Genomic DNA, 26,999 nt, shown 5'->3' with positions numbered 1-26,999 from the left:
TCCATAAATTATTTAAATCGTTTGGATAATCAAGGGGGCTGTTGAGTGATTCAGCCAACTGGAGTAACTGTGGGGCCTGATTGAGAAGTTTCATATTTGTACAGGAATCAAGTTGGGCTTTTATGATATATGGAGACATCAATGCAATAGATAACAAAAATTGGGCCTACCAAAATTCAATGTTTCTCATATCTATTAAAAAAACAAAACAAAACCCAAACCCAAAAACAAGTACGGTCTTGGTATAAAAGTCTATTGAATGTTGCATAATCCTTATGTGTCGCTTTCTTCTTTTATCCCTTTTCTTGCAGGTCTCCCTTGCAATTATGGAGATTTAGAAGAATTAGACAGTGTGGAGGGGGAGCCCTCCTCCCCACTCCTTTGATTCTTGGAATTTTCTATGGACAATAACAAGATTTTTGTTGTATAAAATGGAGAAATATGACTTTAAAATATAAATTTATATTTATAAATATTTATATTTTTTGATTAAGTGCCAAGCATAACTGCATGAAGATTCTCATAGCTGCTGTATAAAACTGAATTTAAGTACTAGGAGTCATGAATTTCCTGCAGCACTGTATTGTGTCATAAAAAGGGAGTGCCTTAGCATTCATACTGGCTCCTCCTCTTAATGAGGGAGCAGTTTCAGAAAGGTGAGAATGAATTCTATCCTGCCTGACTGCACTCTGAAGTGTCACTCCCTGCAGCATGCTTTAGATATTATTTCTGTAGTTACCAGAGGAAGTGAAGGCCAGATCAAGGCCTTTCTCTCTTCTTACTGCTACAATTCAGCAACCCTAAAGGATACCTTTGGCAGGAATGTCCTCCATCTTGCTTCATCCTGTGGTAAGAAAGGCGTGCTAGATTGGCTGGCAGACACCAAAGGAGTGGATTTATTGGCAAAAGACAAGGAGTCTGGATGGACAGCTTTGCACAGAGGCATCTTTTATGGACACATTGACTGTGTTTGGTCATTGCTGAAGGTCAGTATCTGACTTTATGTATTGCACACTAATTTTTTTAATATGTTTGGGATGTGTGATGCATGAACTTGTATCAAAATGCCTTTTCCTGTTTCAAAATTTCACTCAAGGTGTGACTTTTAAACTGATTGAGCTAAACTAGTACAAAACTCTTTGTGGACACTGCTTAATTCAATTTAAACCTGAACTGCATTGATTTTAGTTTAACTTGATTCCTTGTTTTTAATAACAATTAAGCCAATTTGAAGTTAAACCTGTGCATCTTGGAATATAGATGGGATCTCAAGTGTTGTTCTTGTAAGTGACTCCACAGGAGCTGACCCCTGAGCCTGTGAGGAATCCTGTTGAAGTCAATGGGCTGCATGTGTTTCCATTTACTTGGAAACTCTTGCAGGGTAGAGATCTTAACAAAACAGCCTGGGTTTAGATTTGGCACCAAATTTTGAATTTCTGTAAAAATAAGCGTTTACCAAATATCTAACGGAAATGTTTCCATGACACTCTAAAAGTAGTTAAATGGAAACAGTACTTACACATTTTTGAGCTACAGATACCTGATTTGTTAACATTTTATTAGTAGTACATGAAAGTGAAATTAACTAGAAGCTGATTGTAAGGTTGGGCTTTAGCTCTGTCCCACTTATCTCTTTAGCCAGTCACTGACCAGATAGACACCAGGGATCTCTGCCCTTCTTACTTAAGGTATTACACTGGCTGATCATTGCTAGCCTTATCTGTTCTCAGCTGGCAGACTAACAAAAATAGTTGTGGCTCCAACATTTTTAATTTTAGAAGTTTTGGTGTTTTTAAAATGCCTGTTTCACGTGCCACTTTACTTTCATCTTGAGCATTCTTTCCTTGGAACATTTCCAAGTAGTATGTTTCTCAACACTGTCTAATGACCTCTCGTTAACTTTTTAGAGTGTCTGGAGAACTTTAAAACTTTTTCAGTATAGGTGGTGTCCCATCAAGCTGCTGTTTTTTGTTGTTGTTTTGTGTGTGTGGTGACTTGCTTCTCTTTGCCCCTAGAAACTGTATAGCAATAGCTGCACTAAAATATATATACTTCTTCCTTTGACATCTTCAGAACTGCTTCCAGGGCTAAAATGAACTCTTTTGGGGAGCTAATCATGTTAGATCAGTCCAGCAAATATTTGAATAATTCATCCAAAGATGAAATCTGTTAGTCTTCCAGTGTTAGAGACTGCAGCCTTTGCAGGAATGAACAAAAGACCCCAAAAGACAGTTTGAAGTGCAGACTGACCTCTGAAGAATTCTTTTAGTTCAGAGTCCAGATTGCTATGTGTTTGAATATGCACAGCAATCACACCCCCACCCCCTCAAAAAGTTACACAGCCCCCATCTTATTAGTGAAAATGACTTGATCAGCTATCCTTTAAATAAAAAATAATAACCAACAGTGTGTGTGTTAGTTTCTGTGTTAGTGGGGTGGTGTATCTTCAGCCATTGTTTTCTTTCCTGTTTGTTTTTTCCTCACACACCTTCCTATTAGTAAACCAACGTTCATAGAGAAAATATTCCAATTAACAAGTAAAAATAGAGTATTTGTAAATTATTAAAGAGCAGCTCCACTTCCATCACAAACACTTGCTACCGTTGGTGAAGGTGCCCAACAGTAATAATAATGCCTAGCTCTTGCATAGTACTTTTTCATCAGTAGATTTAAAAGCACAATAGGGAGACCTGTTTGCCTATTTTCAACTGAGGGAGTCAGTGCCAGTTCCGTGTTTTTCACTGTATGCAGAACAGTAGTTATTGTTGAAGCTTGTCCAGTTGATCCTTTTTGTAGACTTATTTTGGTATCATAAGTCCATTTCACTTGTCCCTGATTATTATTTATTGAGATTAAATCCATCTTTAGACTGTCCTGGAATGTAAAGGATTTATTAGCTTCTCAAATGTAAAATTACACTGAGGTCACCTAAGAATATTTATCATATTCATTTCTTTACTAGCTGTGAAATGAGGAGTGATAAGTAATATTCATACTAGGTGTTTTTTCCTCTTTCAGCGTGGGGTTAGTTTATACATACAAGATAAAGAAGGCTTATCTGCCTTGGACCTTGTGATGAAGGACAGACCAGCCTATGTAGTATTCAAGAAAACGGGTAGGGCATCAAATGAATACAGATATTCCTATAGGATGTGTACTGCTATTAACATATAAATTGTGTGCATGTGTAGACAGTACTATCTGTTTCTAATTATGACTGAATTACATCCCTCATGGTTTTCACCAGCGTTAATAGATTAAATGAATTCCCTAGCAGCCAGTTTTATAATTTTGTATCTGTTTTTTTAACCTTCAAAACAGTTTATTGCAACTTCTTTATAATTTTGAAAAAAGTAAACGAATTCTAGTCATTGGCAAGTTATTGTTATAGCTAAGTAATGTGATCTGCTAGTTTGAGTACACCAGAACTTTCTTAAGACACTGTTAAGTTTAAAATCTTCTTTGAATATACTTCCAGATCTATGTTACTAATATCCCTTTGAATTATTCTAATTGAATTTTAAAAATCTAACCTGCTTTTTCCTATTGACGCTCCACTTGGGCTTTTTTCCCCCATATCTGTCAGCTTTTGGGCAATGAAAATAGTTTTGTCAGTTTCCTTTGCTAGTCAATTAAATTTTTGATTGCTGTAATATTTCATTGCACAAATATAACTTAGGTTTTTTTGGTAGAAGAAATGTATGCAACCTAAATTCTTTATTTGGGCTGACATTACCTTGTGTTCTATTTATTAAACACTATTTCATCATTATGTTTTCATATTTAGTTGATTTTTAAAATATTAGTGATTACTTTACAATCATGCTTTGTATCTTTAGATAAAATATAAACTTAGTGTTGGATCAGAACTGATTTGACATATCTGTTTGTCAGAGGGAAATAAGTTAAAGTTCACATTCTAGTATCACGGTAATTACAGCTGAGAGGGTACTCTATTTCCACAGCTCTAAACTATATACATTTAGAAAAAAAGTGTCTTTTGAGTTGAAAGTTCTTGTTGTTGGTCTAGAATATAAATTAACTGAGAAGATTTGAAGAAAATGCCAATTAAGGTAGTTTGTGCAGTTTTGTATTGCAGACTTGACATGTAAATAGTTCTTACTGATGAATGTGTGCTCTGTGAAGTTGGACAAATATGGTGAGAAATATATGAACAAGAGACATAATGTACAGGACATGCAATATGATAAAATATTTAATGGTTAATCATTCTAAATTCTCAAAATAATCTTTTTTTTTAAATGTACCTTGAAACTAGGTAAATTCTATTTTATTCAAATTTTATTTTTAAGTGGATTAACATGTATACTGTTCTAGTTCACATTTATATCGGAGGTGGAGTTAAATTAATGCAACTCTCACACAGATGTAGTAGATATTGCAGATGGAATTTGTCCTTTGAATTTTAGATCCCACAGATGTCTACACTTGGGGAAACAACATAAATTTTACCTTGGGTCATGGTGGTCAACAGAGCAAACATCATCCTGAATTGGTGGATCTGTTTCCTAGAAATGGAGTCTATATCAAACAGGTATTCTGAAAAAACAGATTAATAACCCATATACCATCATGAGTCGGATTCTTTTTCCACAGAGAAATAATCTAAATATTGGAGCTGATCTTGCTGCCCTTTCTCATATAACAGTACTATTTTAGTCCTTGAAACTGCTCCTGGGATTAAGTGCTCCTGGATTATTTTCTCTTCAGTACACAGATCAATGGCTCCCAACTCTTTTTGGATGTATAGATACCATGGCGATGATGTAAAATGTTGGATTGACTTCTGATTTGAAAGCCAGAATAAATTCCTAGCTTTGTAAATGGAATCTGTTTTCAACAACAGATTATAATATTAAATAATTCCATGCAGGAGCATGGTGCTTTTGTAGTTTCCAGTGCCATATAGACAATGAATTGAAGATGGACAGTGTACTAGTTTGATATACATTGTGTTGTGTCTTGTGTGGATAGACTGTATTTCCTCAGTGAAGGCAGCATATTTGCAAAGTAATTTACAAAAAGAATGCTAAAATGCTACCCCTCAAACTGTAACTGTATATATTTTTTGCAGGTGGTGCTTTGTAAATTTCATTCGGTGTTCCTTTCCCAGAAAGGACAGATTTACACTTGTGGACATGGTCAAGGAGGACGCTTGGGTCATGGTGACGAACAAACATACCTGGTATCTTTTTAAATATAGTCTAGCACAAAAAAAATCTTGTTTAATGAAGTCTGAGACTGCAAATCTGAAACATCTTCCCAAGTGCACCATCAAAGTTCTAATATTTTGTTCAGTTGTAGGTTATTTTTAACAATCACAGTCTTTGTTCAGAAATTTATTTACAGAGGAAGACTTTATATTTAAAATGGATTTTTATTGAAACTGATCAGTACATATTTTTTCATTTGAGTAGTACGTAGTTGCATTATGCAAATCAACAAATAAAAACTTTAGAATTCAGTTTGGTGCTGTGTGTGTCAGCCTTCATGAAAACTTCAGGGCTTTGTACTGACCACCAAAATGTACTTATTTTACATGAAATGACATCATTTTAAAATTTTCTGAGAAATCTGAGAGTGGAACAATTTTTGAGAGAAATTGCAAGTGTATGTATATGTGTGTACATATGTATATATTATAAAGTTGTGTGTTGTGAAGACATTATTGGCTAGAATTTGGAATAACCACATGAATTATGAATGGCAAGCCATAAATTACTGATTTAGGTCTCAACCAGGTACCAATGCCATCATTTGACCACTTCACCTATATTCTGTAAATGTCACACATTTAAAAAAGAAATAGTTGAGTTTTTTTAATCTCTCCATTTATAACGCCAAGCTTCTTTAGTATCATAGAATATCAGGATTGGAAGGGACCTCAGGAGGTCCTCTAGTCCAACCCCCTGCTCAAAGCAGGACCAATTCCCAACTAAATCATCCCAGCCAGGGCTTTGTCAAGCCTGACCTTAAAAACCTCTAGGGAAGGAGATTCCACCACCTCCCTAGGTAACCCATTCCAGTGCTTCACCACCCTCCTAGTGAAAAAGTTTTTCCTAATATCCAACCTAAACCTCCCCCACTGCAACTTGAGACCATTACTCCTTGTTCTGTTAGTACTATGAATCCAATTTACAGACATCTGATGGAAAGCCCTGAAGGCTTTGATATTTTGGAGATTGATACTATTATCGAGAAACCTTATATATGTAATTGATCTTAAACAAAAAACCATCTGTGTGTGTGTGTGTGTGTGTGTGTGTGTGTGTGTGTGTGTGTGTTTTCTGCCTCCATCCCCCATTTGAACATTGGCTGAAACAGCATTTCTAATCAGGGCTAGAAGCAAGTGGCTTTTGGAAAGCTGTGATTCTCCTCTTTTCTGTGGGATTGAGAGATAATGGACCTCAAACTCTTATGGTACCATTGTAATTTTGGAGGAAAAATACGTATTTAGGAGAAAGAAGGAAGCCTGTTTCTATCAGGGTAACTTCAAAAAAGAAACACACGCGCGCCACTAATTGTGACTATTGAAAACTGCTCAGATGTTTTGAAGCATTAGATTTAATTCCTGAGTAGATTGCAGGTGATCTGTTCTAAAGGTACATGCTAAAAGTATTTTGTCATATTAATCTTCTTTCCATGTGATATACAATGTGTAATATATCAAACAATAATTACACAATTCTATATCTTTTTAAATGAGTTTTCTTTTGCATTTCTATTTTTGGTGTGGGTTTTTTGGTGTGATTTGGTGATGAGGTGTATGCATGGTTTTTTAAAAAATTATCTCTTGGTATAGAAATGAGTGTTTTAATGTCTTCAACACTTGGTCAATTTGTACTAGGTTCCAAGACTTGTGGAAGGTCTAATTGGCCATCAGTGTTCCCAGGTAGCAGCAGCTAAGGATCATACTGTTGTTTTAACAGAAGATGGATATGTTTACACCTTTGGCCTAAATACTTATCATCAATTGGGTATTCTTCCTCCTCCTCCTAACTGCAGTGTTCCCAGACAGGTAATAATAACTGCTTAGCTAGTACTTGGACCTTTTCCTCACTGAGAGTGAAATGTTAAGATCATATTGATGTCTATATGTAAACTTTGTAGGGATAATTCAGTGGAACATGGGGTCATATAAAACCATCTTCTCCAATTCATTAGCACATAATCTCAATGTTAAATAATTGTGTTATGTAATCAGATGGTTTGCCTGTCTGTACTCTGCTTGAGTTCTAAGCTTATAGAACAGGGTCGGCAAACTTCGGCACGCGGCCCATCAGGGCAATCCGCTGGCGGGCCGCAGACATTTTGTTTACGTTGACCGTCTGGAGGCACAACCCCCGTAGATCCCAGTGGCCATGGTTCGCCGTTCCTGGCCAATGGGAGCTGCGGGAAGTGGCGCGGGCCAGAGGGATGTGCCGGCAGCCGATTCCCGCAGCTCCCATTGGCTGAGAACGGCGAACAGTGGCACTGGGAGCTGCGGGAGGCCGTGCCTCCGGATGGTCAATGTAAACAAAATGTCTCGCGGCCCACCAACGGATTATCCTGATGGGCTACGTGCCGAAGGTTGCTGAGTCCTGTTATGGAAGTACTAAATCCTGTACTTGATGACTGGGCACATTTAGCACTTTTCTTGCAAAGTATATTACTCTAAAGTACACTAACGTACTTATTTTAGTTAAATGTTTCTATTTTAAATGGAGTAAAAATAAAAATACGTATTTACTAAGTGATATCCTGTTTCATGGATTGTTTTAGGCCACTGGATTGTGTCTTTGTAAGGTTAGGCATGCCCATTGGGTCATTGGCTTCCCCTCACTCCTCAATGCACCCATTCCCTTTTAATGTCAGAGGTTGATAGTGCTTTGGGAAAAATAGTAATAGGGATAGTAGAGTGGAAAGAGAAAAAGAAAATTTTCTGCAATGACAGTTCCTGATAGTTGTAGACAAGAAGCACAGGTTTCAAGGAGGAGAACTTGCCCAAGGTGATACCTCAGAATAAGTTGTTTACTATCTCAAAGCAACTATGCATGCAAGAATTGCTTTACCTGTTACTGAAAGGAAGTGTCATCTGGAGTGAAATACAACTAGCAGCATTCAGCAGCACAGCATTACACAACAGCTAGGGAGAGGAAGTGAAGAGTAACGGGTCTAATTGAACTGGTTGAAGGATGTTGGGAGGCAGTCAGAGTTTCTCTAGGGAATGGGATTACATCTTCAATGACAACAAGTGGTCATTATCTTAATTTCACTTTCCATCTGATGGATGAAATCTAGCATCAAAATGCTCTCTTACAGCATGCTAGGACACTGGTACATAAACAGAGTGAAGCATTCCAATAGCCACTTTTTTACAGAACTTGTATTTTTCTTTGTCTGTCTTACCTAAGTACTGAACTTAACCCTGCTTATTTCTGAAATCTGTTGATAGCTCAAGGTGGCATGGCTCTAGGTCTAGCAAAGTGGTGGTGGGCTGGGGGAGAAATAGGCTAACCCTTACTGGGTTTTTCTTGTTCATCTTTGTCATTGGTGGAACAGTGTCTCAGTTAACTAACTTTTGAAATGAACTCTGCTTTTATTAATACCAAATCTTCACTGAAACTAATACAATCATTAAGAGTTTAATTAGTATGGACTTCAGTTGATAAGAAGCTGATTTATGCACATCAAATTTATTTGCTTGGGATTTGACACTTATATGAAAATCTTTGTTTTTATATGTAGGTTCAGGCAAAAAATCTGAAAGGTAGAATGGTTATTGGAGTGGCTGCAGGCAGATTCCATACAGTGCTATGGACTAGAGAAGCTGTATATACCATGGGACTGAACGGTGGCCAGCTAGGTAAGAATCAAATAAAAATTGTCCTTTAAAAATGTTACTCAAAGTAAAAGCTGTCATCTGTATGAGAAAAGAAGCTTAATAAATGTTGGGTTATACTTATCATCCCCTTGCTCCAGAACACACACTTTTTACTGCTGTCAATGATTATTTTTATGCTTGAGGATAAGCGTGGGGCCAGTCAAATGTAGCTTTACTGTTCAAATTTATTTGGCCAACTTTCTCTTCTGTGAATCTTGTGTGGCCTATCACTGATGACTTTCAGGATACAGAATGTCATTGTTTAAATTTAGAGAGACAAGGTGGGTATGGTAATATCTTTTATTGGACCAACTTCTGTTGGTGAAAGACGCAAGCTTCTGAGTTACAAAGAGCTGCTCTTGCTTCTTTCAGCAACAGAAGTTGGTCTAATAAAAGATTTTACTTCATTTACCTGGTCTCTCTAATATCCTGAGACCAGCACAGCTATAACAACACTGCAAACTACATTGTTTAAATTTGTAATTTCCCAAGACGAGTGCTTGTGTTGTGCGCAGCACTGGGCACACTGTTGGCACTTCTTTATGTTCTATATCCAGCTTTCCCTGATCTGTAAATCTTCTATTGGGAATTACCTCAATTTTTCATCCTTACTAACTTTTTAAAAGCAAGATACATATCTGAATATGCATTGTGGCATTTTTTGTTTACTGTTTTTGCTAAGCCATTACTAGAATTGTCTTTTATTCTTGCTTCCAGAATAAATCTTGATTTGATGAGTTAAGACGATAGCTTATTAAACATACCATATAGCAGTGAACTTCGTTTATAGTTAGGGTCGGTGTGAAATGAAATATTTTTGACATTTTAACACTTTAGAACCTCAGACAGATATTGGTGTTTAGACTGAATTTCTCTTTCTCCAGGTTTACATCTGTGCAGATTGAAAAGTTTTGTTAGCTAATCCGGGTGCTTTGTGTTTACATGCAGTAGTATGCTGACACCATGAAGCTTAGGCACTTCTCTGGAAACTGCTTTTATTCTCGCTTGTGTAGGAGCAAGGCAACAGTGGTTAAAATTTGTATATTACTGTTGGGGAATAAAAAACAACCTTTATTGATAAGTAAATTGTCATTAATAGGAAATATTTTGAAAATATCTCATGTTCTGTTCTTAAATTTAAGTTCATAGTGTTTCCATGCTATTTCATGGCCCTTTTATTATACCCTAATACAATTTCTGTTGCTCCAATAAGTGGGATATAGAGTAGGATTCTTGTTTTTGCTAGACCAGGAATTCTCAAACAGGGAGTTGCAAGGTTATTACATGGGGGATCGTGAGCTGTCAACCTCCACTCCAAACCCCACTTTGCCTCCAGCATTTATAATGGCGTTATAAATTAAAAACACTTTTAAATATATTTAATGGGGGGCTTGCTATGTGAAAGAGGTCACCAGTAAAAAAAAGTTTGAGAGCCACTGTGCTAGACCAATGTGGCTCAATCCTTTTTGTCACTCCTCCTGCTACAGCAGAGCCTGATGTCATAAGCCACATTGTCAGTAAAGGGAAGGGGGAGAAGGTATGGTGGTTAAATTACAACAGTGTTGTTGAAGTGAAGCTTTGTGTAAATTGTCACTCTTTCAATAACTCTGTCTTCTAACCCCCGCCAGTACTGTAAAAACAATAAGACCGAAACAGTTATTTATTTTGGGGGTATATTTAACTTTGCCAGTATTTATATTAATGTCTGACTTGCATAGGTTTTTATCATTTAGACAATTTTTAGCATTTTAAATAAATCTATTTTAATAGTTATTAACAATGTTTACTTAAGGGACTGTATCTGTGTCTCTCTATATACAATACTACCAAAGTCTTGATCAATTGAATTTGGAGCCTCTTAAGGGTTCTCCAGAAGGGGCTTTGTGGCTCTAAAATTTTCTCCACACAGTATGGTTGCCAAAGCCTGGATTTGTCTACCTGCTGGACTTGCTCACAAAATCCATTTCTTTTCTTGAGTATTTGGGGAAGAGGTGGGATGAAGGATTAGTGAATATGGTAGCACAAGGAATATTGTGATGGCTATTACTAATATAAGGACAGTCAAATTAGCAATAATGTGGAAGACCTTTTTTTTTTTTGCTTGCTATAAAATATTGTTTGAAAATAAGCACGTAGAGTTCTGGATATATTCTGGAAAAAGGCAAACAAAATAAAATAAATTTATTTATAATCTCTGAGTATCTTCATCAAGGTGACTGGCATCAATAATATGCTTAGAGATATCGTCTATAATTAATAGCTGACTTTTAGTAACGTCTAAAAATAGTTTTCTTCTTAAAAAGTAGGAAACAGGAGTGGGATTGAGTGTCTGAATCCTTCCCATTCACTCCCACCCTCCATTTAGGAAAAACAAACAAACAAACCCACCCTGCAACTAGGTACAAGAGCCTTTACAGAGAGGCTTGTTCAATTTCTGAACAGAGTCAGTTCATGCAGCAGGAGCTGGTTTGGCACTGCCAATAACAAGTTATGGATACATGGTGGTTGTGTTGATGTGATGTGTCAACTAATATCACGGTCTTGCCATAATCAGATAAAATTGAGTTTATACAGTATAATCTGTCCTGCTAATGAACTTTCAGTTTAGTGTTGTAAGCAAGATAAATGCAGCTGTTGTTGTGTGATTATAATGGCTAAACATATTAAGTATCTTTCTATGGTCTATGATTATGTAGACCAGAAATCCATTATCTTTTTTTCAAAGCTTCATTTTTGTGATACTGTGACTCTAAATGACAAGTACCTTTTGATTGGTTTCTGCCTAATAATAGTGAAGATGAGTTGGTAACATAGAAAAATTAAATTTTAATTGGCTTTTCAGGAATATTTATAGGAGAGAATGGGGAAGTGTTCTCAAAATCAAATGACAAATAATTATGAATCTCAAATAATATATATAGGGGGTTTGTATTTTGTTGTAGGATATTTGCTGGATCCTAATGGAGAGAAGTGTGTAACTGCTCCTCGCCAAGTCTCTGCTTTGCATCATAAGGACATCACCGTGTCCTTAGTCGCTGCAAGTGATGGTGCTACAGTATGTGTTACTGAAAGAGGGGATATTTACTTGCTCACAGACTATCAGTGCAAGAAGATGGCTTCCAAGTATGTATTTTTTCCTTTAAGGGGAAGTACAATACTAAGTTAGTTTCACTCTGTTTTTTCTTTTTTCAAACTATTTCGGAAGAGATTTGGAGGAGGGATGCTCGTGTTCAAGAAGTGATATATACCTGGTCACCTTTAAAGTTTCTTCCTTGACTTCTTGAGCTTGGCTTGATATAATTGTTTATTTAGTGGAGGCATTGAAGGTTGGTCTTGTTTCTTTAATAAACAGATTTATTTTGTATTTTGAGGTGTGTAAAATAGCCATATGCTAATAGCTGAGTTAAAATACAACTGTTAAAAAGGCTTCAAGAAATTAGAGTATGTATAATTGGATACTTTCAATTACTGAATATTTAAACGAAACAAATCTGTGAAGGTTGCAGATGCAGGAAAATCAGAAGAGGGGGAAAACATTAAGAGAAGCTTCCTTTTGTTCTAGCCAAAAGGTTTACTCTTATTTTTTTCTTCCAGCAGCTGTCATTCTGAATCCTCAGTCTTATTTCTCAATTTGATGATGGTGGAGAAACTTCCATACTTATATGTAAACCCTTTTAAAATCCCTTCTAATTTAGGATAGGGAGAAGAAATTAGTCTCAAAATTTGTCAGGGTTTATTTACTTTAAATCAAAGTGACTTAAATCACTGATTTTTAATTATTTTCCTAAAGAGAGGTTAATTCTCATTGGTTGGTATAACGATTAAAAATGTAGATTTGCAACCAAATGTAGCCTTTAAATTATAGATTGGGTATCTGTGCTAACCAGGAGGTTTTCACTATATCTATACGTATTTATTTAAGCAATTATATAGCTTAACGTATATTTATTCAGATTGTTAATTTTACACTTTTTTATGTTAGACACATTTCTTTACTAGATCTTTTTTAACTTGGATTTGTGCCAATCTAAATGTAGATGGACATTGGAATTCAAATCATATGCACAAAAACAATATTTTAAGAGTTTTATTTGACCTTTAATGTGCCAGGTAGATAGGAAAGTAAGTTTATAAAAATCTGATGCATTTAAAACTGATTTAATAAACAAAGGGGATATTAACTGTAGTTACTGAATTGATAGATTTTTTTTCTGGTCACCATGGACCAGATTTGTTGAAGGTTCTTTGGTGTCTTAAAATGCACCTAAATCAATGGGAATTAGGTGCTGCTGACAATCCCAATGGTCTCTAAGCAGGTTAGGCACCTCCGAACCTTCAAAACCTGACCCATGGTGACCAGAAATAAAGAGTTAGGAGCCTAACTGGTTTAGGTGTATTTGAAAATCCTGTATCTTAAGGTGCCTCAAAACCTTTGAAAATCTGGATGGTATTGTTCAAGTTCTTAGAATTAGTGAATCTGATCCTCCACCACCTGGCTCTTATTAATAGAATGGAAGAACAAAACAAGCTTTCCTGCTTTTTAAACTCTCAATTGGTTTCTCAACTTTAACTATATTCAGAATGAAGAAAATAGGATCTCTAGACCTGCTAGCTGAACTGAAACCAAAAGTAATTAAGGAAAAAGCTTTTCTGCCCAACAAAATGAAAGACATTTGAAGAAATACATACTAGCATTCATTATGTGGTAAAAACTGAAAATAACTAGATACATAATGCAGCACATGATATTGTGACACATGCATAAAGTTAAGCTCAAAAGTTAAAGATTTTTTCCCCTGATTTTTGTATATAAGTAAAGCAACACCCTTTGACTCGTTTAAAGCTTATTAATGCATATTTTTATTTACTTAAATGCTTTTAATAATTGTCATAATTTTAAAATTTTATTTTAACAGGTTTATTTTTTAAAAGAAAAGTATTTAAATTTAAAAGAATCAGATTTTTGTTTTTTTAAATCAATTTTATTTACCCAGAAACTTGATGAATTCTGTAAGGATGAAATATAGATTTTTAAATAATTAAGTTTTAATTAATGGGTGATGGGTATAAACTATTGAAGCTAGAGGAAGATGGATCGTTCAGTGTATAAAGTTCAGTATGTTGCATTCTAATGTTTTCAGGAGTCTGTGTCAAAACTATAAGTAAGGCTATCTTTTAGTCACAGGTATTTTTAGTAAAAGCCATGGACAGGTCACAGGTAGTAAATAAAAATTCAAGGCCCGTGACCTGTCCAGGACTTTTACTATATGCCCCAAAACTTGGGCCGGGGTGCTCTGGTGCGTGGCCCGGGACTCCCGCTGGTGCTGGGGGGGGGGGGGGGGGGAAAGGAGCAGTGGCACGTGGCCCGGGACCTCCGCTGATGAGGGGCAGGTGGGCGGCAGTGTGTGGGCTGGGACCCCCGCTGGTGCTGGAGAAGGGGGGGGGGGGAGGGTTGGCGGGGCTGGCAGGCTTCCTAGCCAGCTCCAAATGGCATGTCCCTGCATCTCTTAGGGGAAGTGGCGGCCAGGGGGGCTCCACATGGTACTCCCGCCACATGCGCCAGCTCCCACTGGCCAGGAACCGCAGCCAATGGGAGCTGCAGGGGCGGTGTGTGTGGGTGCGGGCCCCTCCACCTAGGAGCTGCAGGGACATGCCAGTTGGAGCTGGGGAGGCCTCCCCTCCCTCTGAGACAAGGTCCGTGCTCCCCCACCCCCTTCTCACCTCCCCACTGCAACCGCTGCCCTAGCCCTGAGCCTCCTCACACACATCCAAACTGCTGCTGCTGACCCAGTTTAGTCATCATGTAGAATCTTTGGGTGCCAGTCTGCCTACTGGGAAAGGCTAAGGGGATTCTTTTTTACTTCTTTCTATCTGGGTGAGGTTGGTCATATGGATCAGAACAAAAAGGAAAGATGAATTGGTAACTAATTTTGTTGTTCTCATACTGTGCTGTGTGGTGGTGATTTTTTTTTTTTCCCAACAGAAGAAACTTAAAAAAAGTCTAATGTGCCTAGCTGTACAAGACAGTGTAATTCTATCCTGGGGTCTTGAGCTTGAGGTTTATTTTCATATTTTTTGACTTGTCCATTAGTTCTTTACAATAGGGAGGGTATTCTCCCTGTGAAGATGAAGTTAACCTATTTTGAAGAATGGATGGACATGAGACAACTACTGTCTGTCTCAAGCCATGAGAATATTCTGTTTTTGAGGACTGGTAAATGTACCACAAGGGAAAATTAATGACAATAACAATAAACTATGTATGTTACCTTAGCTGCTTTTTAAAGTGATTCTCTAAATGTAAAATCTCAATTTTTGTGACACTTGTATATACATGTTAATGGTTTTGTAGGAGAAATATTAATGTTATCGTTCCTTTTGTGTTCATTCAGACAGCTGAACCTAAAAAAGGTTCTTGTTAATGGGGGATATTTGGAATACAAGATGGATCCTCAGCATCTCAAAGAAAATGGGGGTCAAAAGACTTGCATTCTTGCCCTGGATGAAGCTGGACGAGTAAGTTGTCTGCCTAATGTATTAATTCTTTTGAAACGAGGTATATTGAAGGGCTAGGTAAATTGAGAACAGAACTACTGGGGCTCCCCAGTGTATTTTAACTTTTCTGCGTAGAATTCTCTTTTTGGTATGGGAGAAGGATGGCATCTGAATTCTGAGTGGATGTCATCTTCTGAAAAATTCATCAAAGATAACCCAAAGAACAGTTATCTAAGAACTCCTCTGCGCTGGCTTGTACTTTCTTTGCAATCTGTCTTCTCCATTCCTGCCATCCCTTCTATTTCATCACAGAACTGGCTGCTTGTTCCACATCACTTTCAGTCTGTTGACAGCAATGTGAGCGAGTCACTGGAAAAAGAACCTGATGGCCTGGGTATGATATTGAAGGAATTAATAGTTACTTAACTGTGGGCCACTGGTTTTTAGGTCCTTAATTTTTTTGTTCTGTGTTCATTGTTTGCCTCAAGTGCGTGATGTTACACTTAATATTTGTCAGATGTTGGTCTAAATTGCCATGTTAAGAGAGGCCAATATTATCTGAAAATGTCCATTCCTCTTGTACGCAGCTGCCAGTGTTCCTCTAAGATGCGGTTGATACTCTCGCACGAACCAGTACAATAGTGTACAACAGGCTAGAATCGCTGTTTGCGTCTCTTCTGTTTCCGAGTGTGACTACAGCCCACCTTAAAACCATTACCTTAGAGATACAATGTAAAGTATGTCTGACCACACTTAAAAATTTACATGCCATAGCCAATGAATGGACTAGTATATATGTTTAATTGCAGACAATTGTATGTTCTCGTTAGTGTGAAAATGCAGAAGAATTTACTAAAGCTTTCCATATTATAGCAACTCTTCCAGGATGCTTTGAGTTTTGAGGCTTTCTAGGAATTAGTTCATTGCAAGTTCTAAACTTGTGGCACCATCTAGTGGTGTTTGTAAAGTTTTTGTTTAATGAAAATGCTGCATGGAAGAGAAATCTAAAATTGTGTTAGCAGATGAAAATAAAGAGGACAGAACTGAACTGGTGTTCCTCTCTGCATTTTTGGTCTTCATTTTTGCGATGTGACTGAGGTCTTTTTATAGGATAAAGCAGATTTTTGATAGGTGCATCTAGTCTTTCAAATTAGATGGTAATATTTTGTCAAATGGAGTTTATTTTGTCAAGACATTCATGTGTGTGCAGATGCATGCTGTAAGCCATGTGACTTGTAAAGTTACTTGGCCTGTGGGATCACCTGTGTGGCTGCAATATCTTCTAATTCCTAGAGATGCTGGGCCAATACAAACCAGCATAGCTCTGTTTACTTCAGTGGTGTTATGCCAGTTTACGCCAGATAGTGTGCAAGTTGTTGTCAGATGCTACCGGTGTGGTGCTTCTGCTTTCTCCTGTTGATATCACTCGGCTGCGTGCGTTTGTTCCCTCTGTGTGCTGCCCCAGCTCTGCGCAGATGGCTGACACAGCAAACCTGACGAGAACCCCCAATGACCACAGAGTCTAGTAAGGTACAAAGGCACCTCTGCCAGGTTTATTGTGACCCTGACACAATTTCAGTTCCCCGTAGATTACTTAGTCTACCGGGCATACTGCTAGAAAGTGCCGCTCGGCAATGGACTCAGCTCAGTCAATGGTGGGACTTTCCGCTGCCCCCTCGGCTGGACCAAGACACCACCCCATGGATACATTTTTATACACAGGTACAAACAAGTTACACATCACTCCTGACGTATTGAGGTGCAACCCCTTCACGTAGCAAGGTACAACCCCTCTACGTAGTAAGGTGCCGCCTCGCACCTTTTACCTGTTGGTTCGATCAAAACAACTCTATCCATCATTTTACTCCTTTGCCCCTGTCATTGGGATGGGTCGGCCTGTTCCATGTTATCTGTGGAATGTTCCAGCATAGTGTATCTTGGTACCATGTTTATACTTTAACTATGCAAGATGAATATATATTTATGCAACATCAGCCCTTTTCTTGCCAGCTTCTGTGAGCAGGGCCTGCCTCTTGCTCACAACTTAACTTTGCTTTATATTAGCAAAGTCTTGACCATTACTTTAGTTTGGTTCAGGCCTCATCCTGGGCCTTCATTAGGGCCTTCACTTACTACACAAGTAAAATGGAAACTGGTAGTTTTGTGAGCATCAAGGTTGTCTTAGGCACAGACATTGCAAATGACTGCTTGGAAGGGAGGGAGACCCTCTCATGCTTTCCAGCACTGAATCGATAGTTGGTCGTCTGGCCTTATCTCCCCTCTCCTCATGCAGTACTTAAGGAAAAGAAAACTTGCTGCACAGCTTCTTCCCATAGAATATCAGGGTTGGAAGGGACCTCATGAGGTCATCTAGTCCAATCCCCTGCTCAAAGCAGGACCAATCCCCAGACAGATTTTTGCCCCAGATCCCTAAATTGCCCCCTCAAGGATTGAACTCAAACCCTGGGTTTAGCAGTCCAATGCTCAAACCACTGAGCTCTTTCCCCCCCGCCCCCCCTCGGTGACATTACCCGGGGTACAGTCTGGACCGATGAACAGCTGTATCCCCTCAGTTCTCCAAGGCTTGGGTGCATTTTACACTGCTTTGCTGTGAGAGCTACCACTTCTGGTCTGGTTGCACACAGCCTCCAGCATGTAATTTACTCCCAGTTATAGCCTCCAGCATGTAATTTACTCCCAGTTATAGTATATCAGTGCTATTACCAGTCACTTTTGAATTACACTGTAAAGGAACACCAGCAAATTCCCGGTCCCAGACTTTCCCCAGAAATGTACGTCTTGTACTGCCCAGCTCTGCTGGACAATACAAGCTCATATAAAGTCTGTCATTTTATTAACAGAAAATGATATGCACAAATCCTGTTATCTCAAATGGAGTTTCCCAAACACTTCAATCCAATCATACTGCTTCAGATAAAACAATAAAACAAATTTATTAACTATAGAAAGATAGATTTTAAGTGATTACTAGTAATGAGGCATAAAAGTCATTGTGGGTTACAAGAAAATAAGTTAGGCATTATTTGCATATTACTTTTAACAAGCTAAGTGAATTCAAAGCATAGGCTTCTTTCAACACGTTTCAGCAAGTTTACTGATTGAATTTCTTGCAGTCAGGATCCCTCCCCTAATCTAATGTCACTTCATTTTTCTTCAGGTGTTGTCGATGCCATAGGTAGCGAGAAAGGGAGAGGATTTAGGGCATCTAATCTCCCTTCTCATAGTTCTTTCTCTTCTTTGAGAAACATTTCCACCTGAGGTTCAGGTGGCAAAAAGTCTGTAGACGGGAAACCCAAGCAGCTTTTTTGTCGAGATGTAGATTTTTTTTTTCCCACCCACACACCCTCTTTCCTATTAAAGAATGGCCACTTAACCATGAGATGGTTTATTTGATTTTTTTGACACCTGGCTGAGATTTTGGTGAGTCTTTTGTCTCTGGGATTTATGACTGCTCCCCAGACTTGTAACATGTCTTAGTAATACCATACAGAGGACTCTTATAACTTTACATACGATGGTGCCACACATATTTTACCAGGACAATAATGATCAGCAAATTGAGTTTTTGAAAGATGCCTCACAAGCCATACTTTGTACAGAATTTACCATAGTCTTGTAAAAGAGGTGAACCATAGGGGTACAGAGTGTCACACCCGCCCCTTTCCCCCACCTGCAGTTCTGTAAATCTGTCCTACCTTAAATATGTTCCGGGGTAATCTTTGATCATAACCAGATCTCTGATTCTGCTTTGTAATCTTGGCCTGTATAAAACTGAACGATCGAAGTGCTGAAGGAGCACTCAAGGAAGAGAAGGTTGTGGAGAAGCGAAATGAATTCTTTGCGTTGATCTTCACTGCACTGAATGTGAGGGAGATTCCTACAGCTGAGCCATTTTTTTGAGTTGACAGATCTGAGGAACTGTCTCAGATTGAGGCGTCAACAGAGGAGATTTGGGAACAAATTGATAAATGTAACAGTAATAAGGACCAGATGGTATTCACCCAAGAGTTCTGAAGTAACTCAAATATGAAATAGCAAAACTGTTAACTGCAGTATGAAACCTGTCACTTAAATCAGTGTCTGTACCAGTGACTGGATGTGAATGCTGACTTTTATAAAAGGTTCCAGAGGCAATCTTGGCAATTACAGGTCAGTATCCTAACTTCAGTACCAGGCACATTGGTTACAACTGTAGTAAAGAACAGAATTATCAGACACATAGATGAACACAATATGATCAGGAAGAGTCAACATGGCTTTTGTAAACGGAAATCATGCCTCACCAATCTATTAGAATTCTTTGAGGCAGTCTACAAGCATGTGGACAAGAATGATCCAGTTGATATAGTGTACTTGAACTTTCAAAAAGCTTTTGACAAGGTCACATGCCAAAGGCTCTTAAGCAAAGTAAGCAGTCACAGAATAAGAAGGAAGGTCCTCTCATGGATCAGTAACTAGTTAAAAGGGTCATTTTTTCACAAAGGAGAGAGAGAAATAGTGGGGTTCCCCCAAGGTTCTGTACTGATACCTGTGCTGTTCACTGTTCACCCCTTTTTCGAGATAATTTATGAATATGTTGAAGTGGCAAAATTTGCAGATGATACAAAATTGCTCAAAATAGATAAGTCCAAAGCCGACTGTGTACAGTTACAAAGGGATCTCACAAACGTGGGTGATTGGGCAACAAAATAGCAGATGAATTTCATGTTGATAAATGCAAAGTAATGTATATTGGAAAACATAATCCTAACTTTACATACAAAATGTTGGGTAGCTGTTCCCACTTAAGGAAGAGATTTTGGAGTCATTGTGGATAGTTCTCTGAAAACATCCGCTCGATGTGCAGTGGCAGTCAAGAAAGCTAGCAGAATGTTAGGAACAATTAGGAAGGGGATAGATAAGACAGAAGATAGCATAATACCACTGTATAAATCCATGGGACACCCATACCTTTAATACAGCTTGCTGTTCTACTTGCCCTATGTCAAAAAAGATATATTAGAGTTGGAAAACGTGCAGAGAAGGGCAACAAAAATGATTGGATATATGGAACAGCTTCCATATAAGGAGAGATTTAAAAATGGGGACTGGTCAGTTTTGAAAAGAGGCGACCAAGAGTAGATATGATAGAGATCTATAAAATCATGAATGGTGTGGAGAAGGTGATAAAGAAGTGTTATTTATCCCTTCACATAACACAGGAACTCGAGGTCACCCAGTCAAATTAATGGGCAGAAATCTTAACAAAAATGTAAGTAAGTACTTCTTCACACAACGCACCATCAACCTGTGGAACTCATTGCTAGGGGATATTGTGAAGGTGAAAACTATAACAGAGTTCAAAAAAGAATTAGATAAGTTCATGGAGGATAGGTCCATCGGTGCTATTAGCCAAGACATTATCCCATGCTCTGGGTGTCTGTAAGCCTCTGACTGCCAGAAGCTGGGATTAGATGACGGGATGGATCGCTCAATAATTGCCCTGTTCTGTTCATTCCCTCTGGCACTGGCTACTGTCAGAAGACAGAATATTGGCCTAGTAGGCCGTTGACTGTACTGGGTCATACCATTCTTATGTTTTTATCTTCTTAAAGTTTAAAACAACATTGAGGTTTTTTTGGTGGTGTTAGTCTGATAGTTAAAAACAGGCATATTGTGTTTTTTAGACTATCTTTGTTCTTATAATAGATATCTTTTGAATGTTGTCTGGTGTTAGAAGCAAAGGAACTAGAAGACAAATGTATCTAAATAACTGAGAGTTGGAATCAACTTGTCATTTGATAGGAATTGCCCTCATTAAAGACTGGTATATTTCTGGTTCTCCTTGAACAAGATATTTCATTTGGGTTCTATTGAAGTGCAGGAAGAAAGAGGGAAAGTACAGCTGGAATCCTAATTGCTTCATAATTTAGCTACTTCATAGTAATTACTTCAGTTTTCTGCTGCTTTATTCTAAAAATGCAGATAGCGACAGTAGACTCCTACCATTTTAGAATGGTACTTAAAACTAAAAATTGTAGGTAAGAACATCAAAACAAGGTAAGTTATCTAGTAGAGAAGTGTTTAAAAAGAAGCCTTAATGGGCAGGTAACTTTTGATATCCAAGCATCTTCCTTTACTGCTCACAGTGAAATAAATCATTCATTCTAAATAAACTTGCATTGTTAAAAATTCATAATCTCTCCTCTGTTCCTCAATAATTTTGAGATGACATGTGCTTCTGGTTTAATAATGCTGTAGTGCACATCACTGTGAGTTGCTTTTTTCTGTAGGTTTCTAAATTCTCTAAACACTCCTCCCCCCCCCTCCTTCATATTTTAGGTGTTTTGCTGGAAGTCATCCAACAGTCCTATGAAGCAGTGTCGATGGGTCTATGGCCGCCAAGTCTTCATGTCTGATGTTGCTTTAAATAGGAATGAAATAATGTTTGTCACACAGGATGGTGACGCCTTTACAGGAAAGTGGGTAGAAGGAGAGAAAAAAACTTCTGAAAAGAAAGGTTAGTTAAATTTTACAACATATTTCTAATTCAATAAATATCTTTACATTCACTGTCTCTCCTCTCCTCTCACCCGATACACCTCTACCCCGATATAACGCGATCCGATATAACATGAATTCGGATATAACGCGGTAAAGCAGCGCTCCGGTGGGGTGGGGCTGCGCACTCCGGTGGATCGAAGTAAGTGCGATATAACGCGGTTTCACCTATAACGCAGTAAGATTTTTTTGGCTCCCGAGGACAGTGTTATATCGAGGTAGAGGTGCATTTGTAATTTTTTTTCAGGTTTTGTAATGGGAGAGGGAATTTTCCCTTAGCCCATCACGTACTACTAATAGATCAGGCAGATTGACTACCTCTACTTCCTTCATGACTGACAGATAGATAAAAGAAATAGGAGAGACTTGGCACTGTTCAGCTAGTTTAGTTTTTTGCTATTGTTTTTTGTTTTCCCCGCCATGTTCAGTTTAACTTGTCTCTCTCAGTTGTCAGTGACCTTCTGGTGCACAAGCTGTATCCTGAATAACTCGTGGTGAACAGGATCATAGGTGTCCAACAGTTATGTGACTGTTAGTGATCCTGAAATGTACTGGATGTACAGCATTGGGAAACTAGGTCCTCCTGTCAGTAAAGAATTGATTCAAGTGAAAAGAGTATGTGCTTCCTCACATTGCCCTGCTAGGATAACTTAATCTTGTTTCATAGAGACTGCTAATATAGATCAGCAGGTAGTTCAGTTTCCAAAACAATTCAGTCCTTGTATTCTTAGCTGAATCTGCTGACTAAGGGTCTCAGTATTAGGAAGTTGTTTTTTGTAATTGGAAACACCTGTTCCATAGGAATTGATTGAAAAAATCAGCTCTGTTCACATGGACCAACTGAAAGTCCACAGATGGTAACTGCTTTGTCCCCGCCAAGCTGGGTGGGTTTGGATTTTTATGGCCTACGGATGAATGGCCACATCACATTTCCAGGACCTTAATTTCCAATTTATAATTTCAGTTTTAAGCCTCCAATCTTGCATTCCTTCATTGCAAGGTCTTCCCTTCCCTCCTCAAAACTCTGAGTTAGCCCATCAGTTTTCCTTTTTTGTTTCTCTACTTTTCAAGAAAGTCATATGTGATCGTAATTCTTCCTCCTCATCTCTGTTCTCCTAGCCCCGTAAAGTGTCAGAACAAGGGAATCTGTTTAATTTGGACCTTCCACATAGCAGCGTATGGTGCACTGGTCTTACTGCTGGGCTGGTCTTACAATAATGCACTAAAATATCTTTATTCTTGATAGATGTTGAACCAAAGGCCTTTGTAGTCTTGGGTTCACTCTCCCTGTCCTTGTGCTGGACTGGTGACCTTATAAAGGTAGACAGATTTTCATTTTGTTTATTGCTTATTAATAGTGTTCTCTGCATTCTACCTAAGACTACAATTTAAGAAGCACATAATTTTAATATATTTTTAAGCAGAAATGGAAAGAAATATCTTAATAATATTTTCCAATATTCATTATTCAGAATTCACCTGCCATCAATTTATAATGAATAAAATAATTTTTGTTTTGAAGTTTTCCAAAGTGAAGATATACCATGAAAATACAAAAGGGACATTTTGTGTACTATATCTTACTAGTGTTGTAACTGAAGTACAATAGAAAAAGCAGAGTATGCTTCATTTAATCCATAGCCATGCCATCTTGCATGTGATATCGCCAGATCTCACAAAATGAGGAGGTTTGGGTTGGATGAGTACTCATTGGATGGGAAATCTCCCAAGTCCAGGGATCAGAATCTAGGTAGGCTTATCTCTTTAGCCGTGCCATTCCTGATTGAAGTCAATGCTGTTTGGGCCAAAGTCTTCAGTCTGATCTCAGTTGTAACTCTGTTGACCCCAACTCAATGGACTCACACCAGTAATTAATTTTGTCCTTTGTTTTATCAGTTAAATCTTAATTAGTTTGACCTTTCCATGTTTTTCCAACATCTCTTTTTTAACAGAGGTTGTATCAAGTCTTCAGAATTCCTCATATGATGTGTCTTGTCACTATGATACAAACAGTGTATATGAAAGAATTCGACTTGAGAAGCTTGCTTTTGTCCACAGAGGTGTTAGTGTTACCACAGATCCTAATGGATGTAACTTTGCTGTTTTACAGTCAGATCCTAAAACAAGGTATATTTCAGATATCTATGGCTGTAACTTCAATTGCTGAAAGTACTGTGGGGGATGTGGGTGTAAAGCATTTTTCTGTTCCGTTGACAGACTTGTGTCTTCAGTTTCAATCAAAATTTCTGCTTTACAGAGAACCATCTTTGGCTACTGAAGAGATCATAGTAAATATGGTCATCTTGGCTTAGCACTTTATTTGTAGACCACTACGTAGAAGTTGTTTAGGCAAAAAGCCATTAATCAGGGAATGTCTACACTAGAAACTTTGCAGTATAGACACATACTACAGTGACAGAGGGTTCTTTTGTTGCTGTAGTGAATCCATCTCTCTGAGATGGCAGTAACTAGGTTGACAAAATAATTCTTCCATTGGTTTAGCCACAGTGTACACAGTGCTTAGATCAGATTAACTATGTTTTAGAGGTGTGATTTTCCCCTTCCCCCCGCCCCCCCCCGCCCCGAACGACGTAGGTAGACCTACCTAAGTTTTGGGTGTAGGCCAGCCCTAGTTTATCCAAAGGCAAAATGTTCAAGCCAAACACATAAAATCAAGTCCCCTTTAAAACCTACCTTCTAATGTACTTTAACTCTCCATTGCATAAAGTGTCATGGAAATCCTTCTTAACATATAGGTTCCATACTTCTCAGAGATGCCCTGTAATACAAGAAACTGAAAGGCAGAAGTAATCTATTTTTTAAATTAAACAAAAACTTAAATCTTTGAAATAAAGTTGGAGTAAATGAAACATTGAAAGATGCACTGCTCCTTGCACTCTCATGTTAGATTTTAGAATATCTAGCATATTGTTTAACATGAATTTTTTTTTTGGACTTCAGTATGCAGCATATCAAAGATTCTTACATTTCTGAGTTACTTTAAGCACTTCCTTGCAGGAAAAAATGACATGGGTAGCATGCAAAGTACTAACACTGCTGATAACTTCATACAAAAATGTCTGGCTTAATATTTATAAAGAGAAAAATGTGATATTTGGTGCTTTAGAAAAATGTCACAGGAGATGTATGTATATGTAATATTGCGTAATAATATCTAGCTTTTATATAGCACTTTTCATCAGTTTAGGAATTTTCTTTGTATTAAAGAATACAGTATGAAACTTTGAATAGTAATGTATAATAGCCAAAAATTTAGGTTCTTCATTTTAAAAAAACCAGTCATGATAGAATTTAAAATTCAACCAAATAAAAAATAACTATTTTGTCTTTATAGCCTATATGAAATTCCAAGTGTGTCATCATCAAGTTTCATTGAGGATTTTGGCAAATTGTTAGGGGAAACAGATGAAATGGACAACATCCATGATGTGACTTTTCAGATCGGCACTAGGATGATCCCTGCACACAAGTACATCTTGGCCATGCGTTCTGACTTCTTCAGAAAGCTGTTCATTTCAGATGACAATCGACTAGACTCTCCAGATGTCTATCGTAAAGATGAAGATGCTGTAGGATGTGATCTCTTTATGATAGAGAAGGTTCATCAAGATTTGTTTACATACCTTCTGCAGTTCATATACATGGACACTTGTGATCTTTTGACTCATGGTTACAAACCAAGAATGTTGTATAAGGAAAAAACAGAAGACTATCAAGATACCCTAATTTCTAATCTTAATAAAATGAGTTTCAGTGGAGATGTTAATGGAAAGTCTGCATTTGAGGTTTACAGAAGTAATCAAGTGCATGCAGTAAATCAAAGAGAGAAGAACAAACCCAAGTCTTCTAAAAAAGGCAAAGTTGTTGGTGAAGAAGTCAACCCCATAAAAATGTTGCAAGGTGCTGCAAAGAAATTTGGTCTCAGCAATTTAAGTGTAAGGTGTGTTGCAATTTTTTCTTTGTCAGTATCCACTTTAGTTGTGCTTGCTTTTTCTCCCTTTTTGACCATATATAAGCTTGTCTAGAAAATGGAAGGGTTTTAACTACCAATGTAGTTTGGGCTGACAGGACTCCCAGTTTATTTCTGTTTGTCACTTCCCCACATTTCACAGACCCACAGCACGTCTTAAAAGGAGTTTATGAGGTCAGCTTATTCTGACACTTCTCTAAGAGAAAGTGTGAGCAACTCTTAAGTAATGCAACTGAGGGTTCTATGAAAAAAGAATTGTGAGATTGCTCTTCAACTAAAGCAGTGTGTTACCAACTGAGCCACTAGGCCTTCTCTGGTGCAGGAAGTGCTGTACATCAGCACTAGTCTCATCTTAATCCTGTTCTGGGAAACTTGTACAAGATATATACATTCTACTCTGTTTTGAGATGGGGACTTCCTGTGTTTGAGTTTAGATGCAAATAATGTAGCTTTCCAGATAACTCCTTGTCTCAGACTGAGCCATATGTTTCGTTCTTTGTGTGATGCATATAAAATCATGGCTCTCATCTGTGGTTGATGCTGATCTTTGCATGGGTGATGCTGCAGACTTTGCATTAAACAATATGAAGCAAAGAACTGGAACCCTGTTAACTGATGCTTTGTATTTCTGATAATATTACAAGATGAAACCAGTGGAGTTGAGATTGAACATCTCTGCTATTGTACAAATTTCTGCATGATACTATTTTTCTGTCTTGTGTCTCTCTGTACCATCATCATCAAAAGGATTGAGGACAGTAAACCCTTGTAAACCAATTTCCCCCACTCTGTATTTTTAACTTCTTTGTTTAACTTTCTCAGCCATTCTGTGGTGGTCATAAAAAGGAAGCAGTTACCACAGCTGGGTGCAATTAAAAGAACAGCCAGGGCAGAGCCCAGACATTTTAAAAACAAAAATGTCCCTCAGCCTTCTAATAAAGCTGCCATTTGTGTTCACCCAATTCACAAATTAACCTTCATAGCATATCTCTAACACTATACATCTCTCGCCACTCAAGGTAATCAATACCTCCTCAAAGTATGGCCCAGAAGGAGCAAACACCATGT

At 37.9% G+C, this 26,999-nt stretch overlaps 1 protein-coding gene and 1 long non-coding RNA gene across 7 annotated transcripts in view; both read left to right on the top strand.

Moving 5' to 3' along the window:
• The first annotated feature begins 487 nt into the window (after positions 1-487).
• The window catches only part of IBTK (inhibitor of Bruton tyrosine kinase), an 87,762-nt gene continuing 61,250 nt past the window's right edge, over positions 488-26,999 (top strand). For all 6 annotated transcript variants that reach the window (XR_010599508.1, XR_010599506.1, XR_010599507.1 and 3 more), the window contains exons 1-11: positions 488-986; positions 3,019-3,115; positions 4,431-4,555; positions 5,096-5,206; positions 6,869-7,039; positions 8,749-8,866; positions 11,827-12,007; positions 15,277-15,400; positions 21,722-21,899; positions 23,893-24,067; positions 25,296-25,901. Coding sequence is in view for 2 of the 6 variants with exons in the window: in XM_005299602.5 (XP_005299659.2) it covers positions 663-986; positions 3,019-3,115; positions 4,431-4,555; positions 5,096-5,206; positions 6,869-7,039; positions 8,749-8,866; positions 11,827-12,007; positions 15,277-15,400; positions 21,722-21,899; positions 23,893-24,067; positions 25,296-25,901 (2,210 nt within the window). In the remaining 4 variants the exon portion in view is untranslated. The remainder of the gene's footprint in view (positions 987-3,018; positions 3,116-4,430; positions 4,556-5,095; positions 5,207-6,868; positions 7,040-8,748; positions 8,867-11,826; positions 12,008-15,276; positions 15,401-21,721; positions 21,900-23,892; positions 24,068-25,295; positions 25,902-26,999) is intronic.
• LOC135982258 (uncharacterized) lies at positions 15,655-16,431 on the top strand. The gene is made up of 2 exons (XR_010599509.1): positions 15,655-15,773; positions 15,967-16,431. It is a non-coding gene; the product is annotated as an uncharacterized LOC135982258 (long non-coding RNA).

Source organism: Chrysemys picta, chromosome 3, assembly GCF_011386835.1.
Source record: "Chrysemys picta bellii isolate R12L10 chromosome 3, ASM1138683v2, whole genome shotgun sequence".
NCBI classification, from domain to species: domain Eukaryota; kingdom Metazoa; phylum Chordata; order Testudines; family Emydidae; genus Chrysemys; species Chrysemys picta.
Note: the sequence above shows the minus strand (reverse complement) of the source record. Positions and strands in the feature narration are given on the sequence as shown.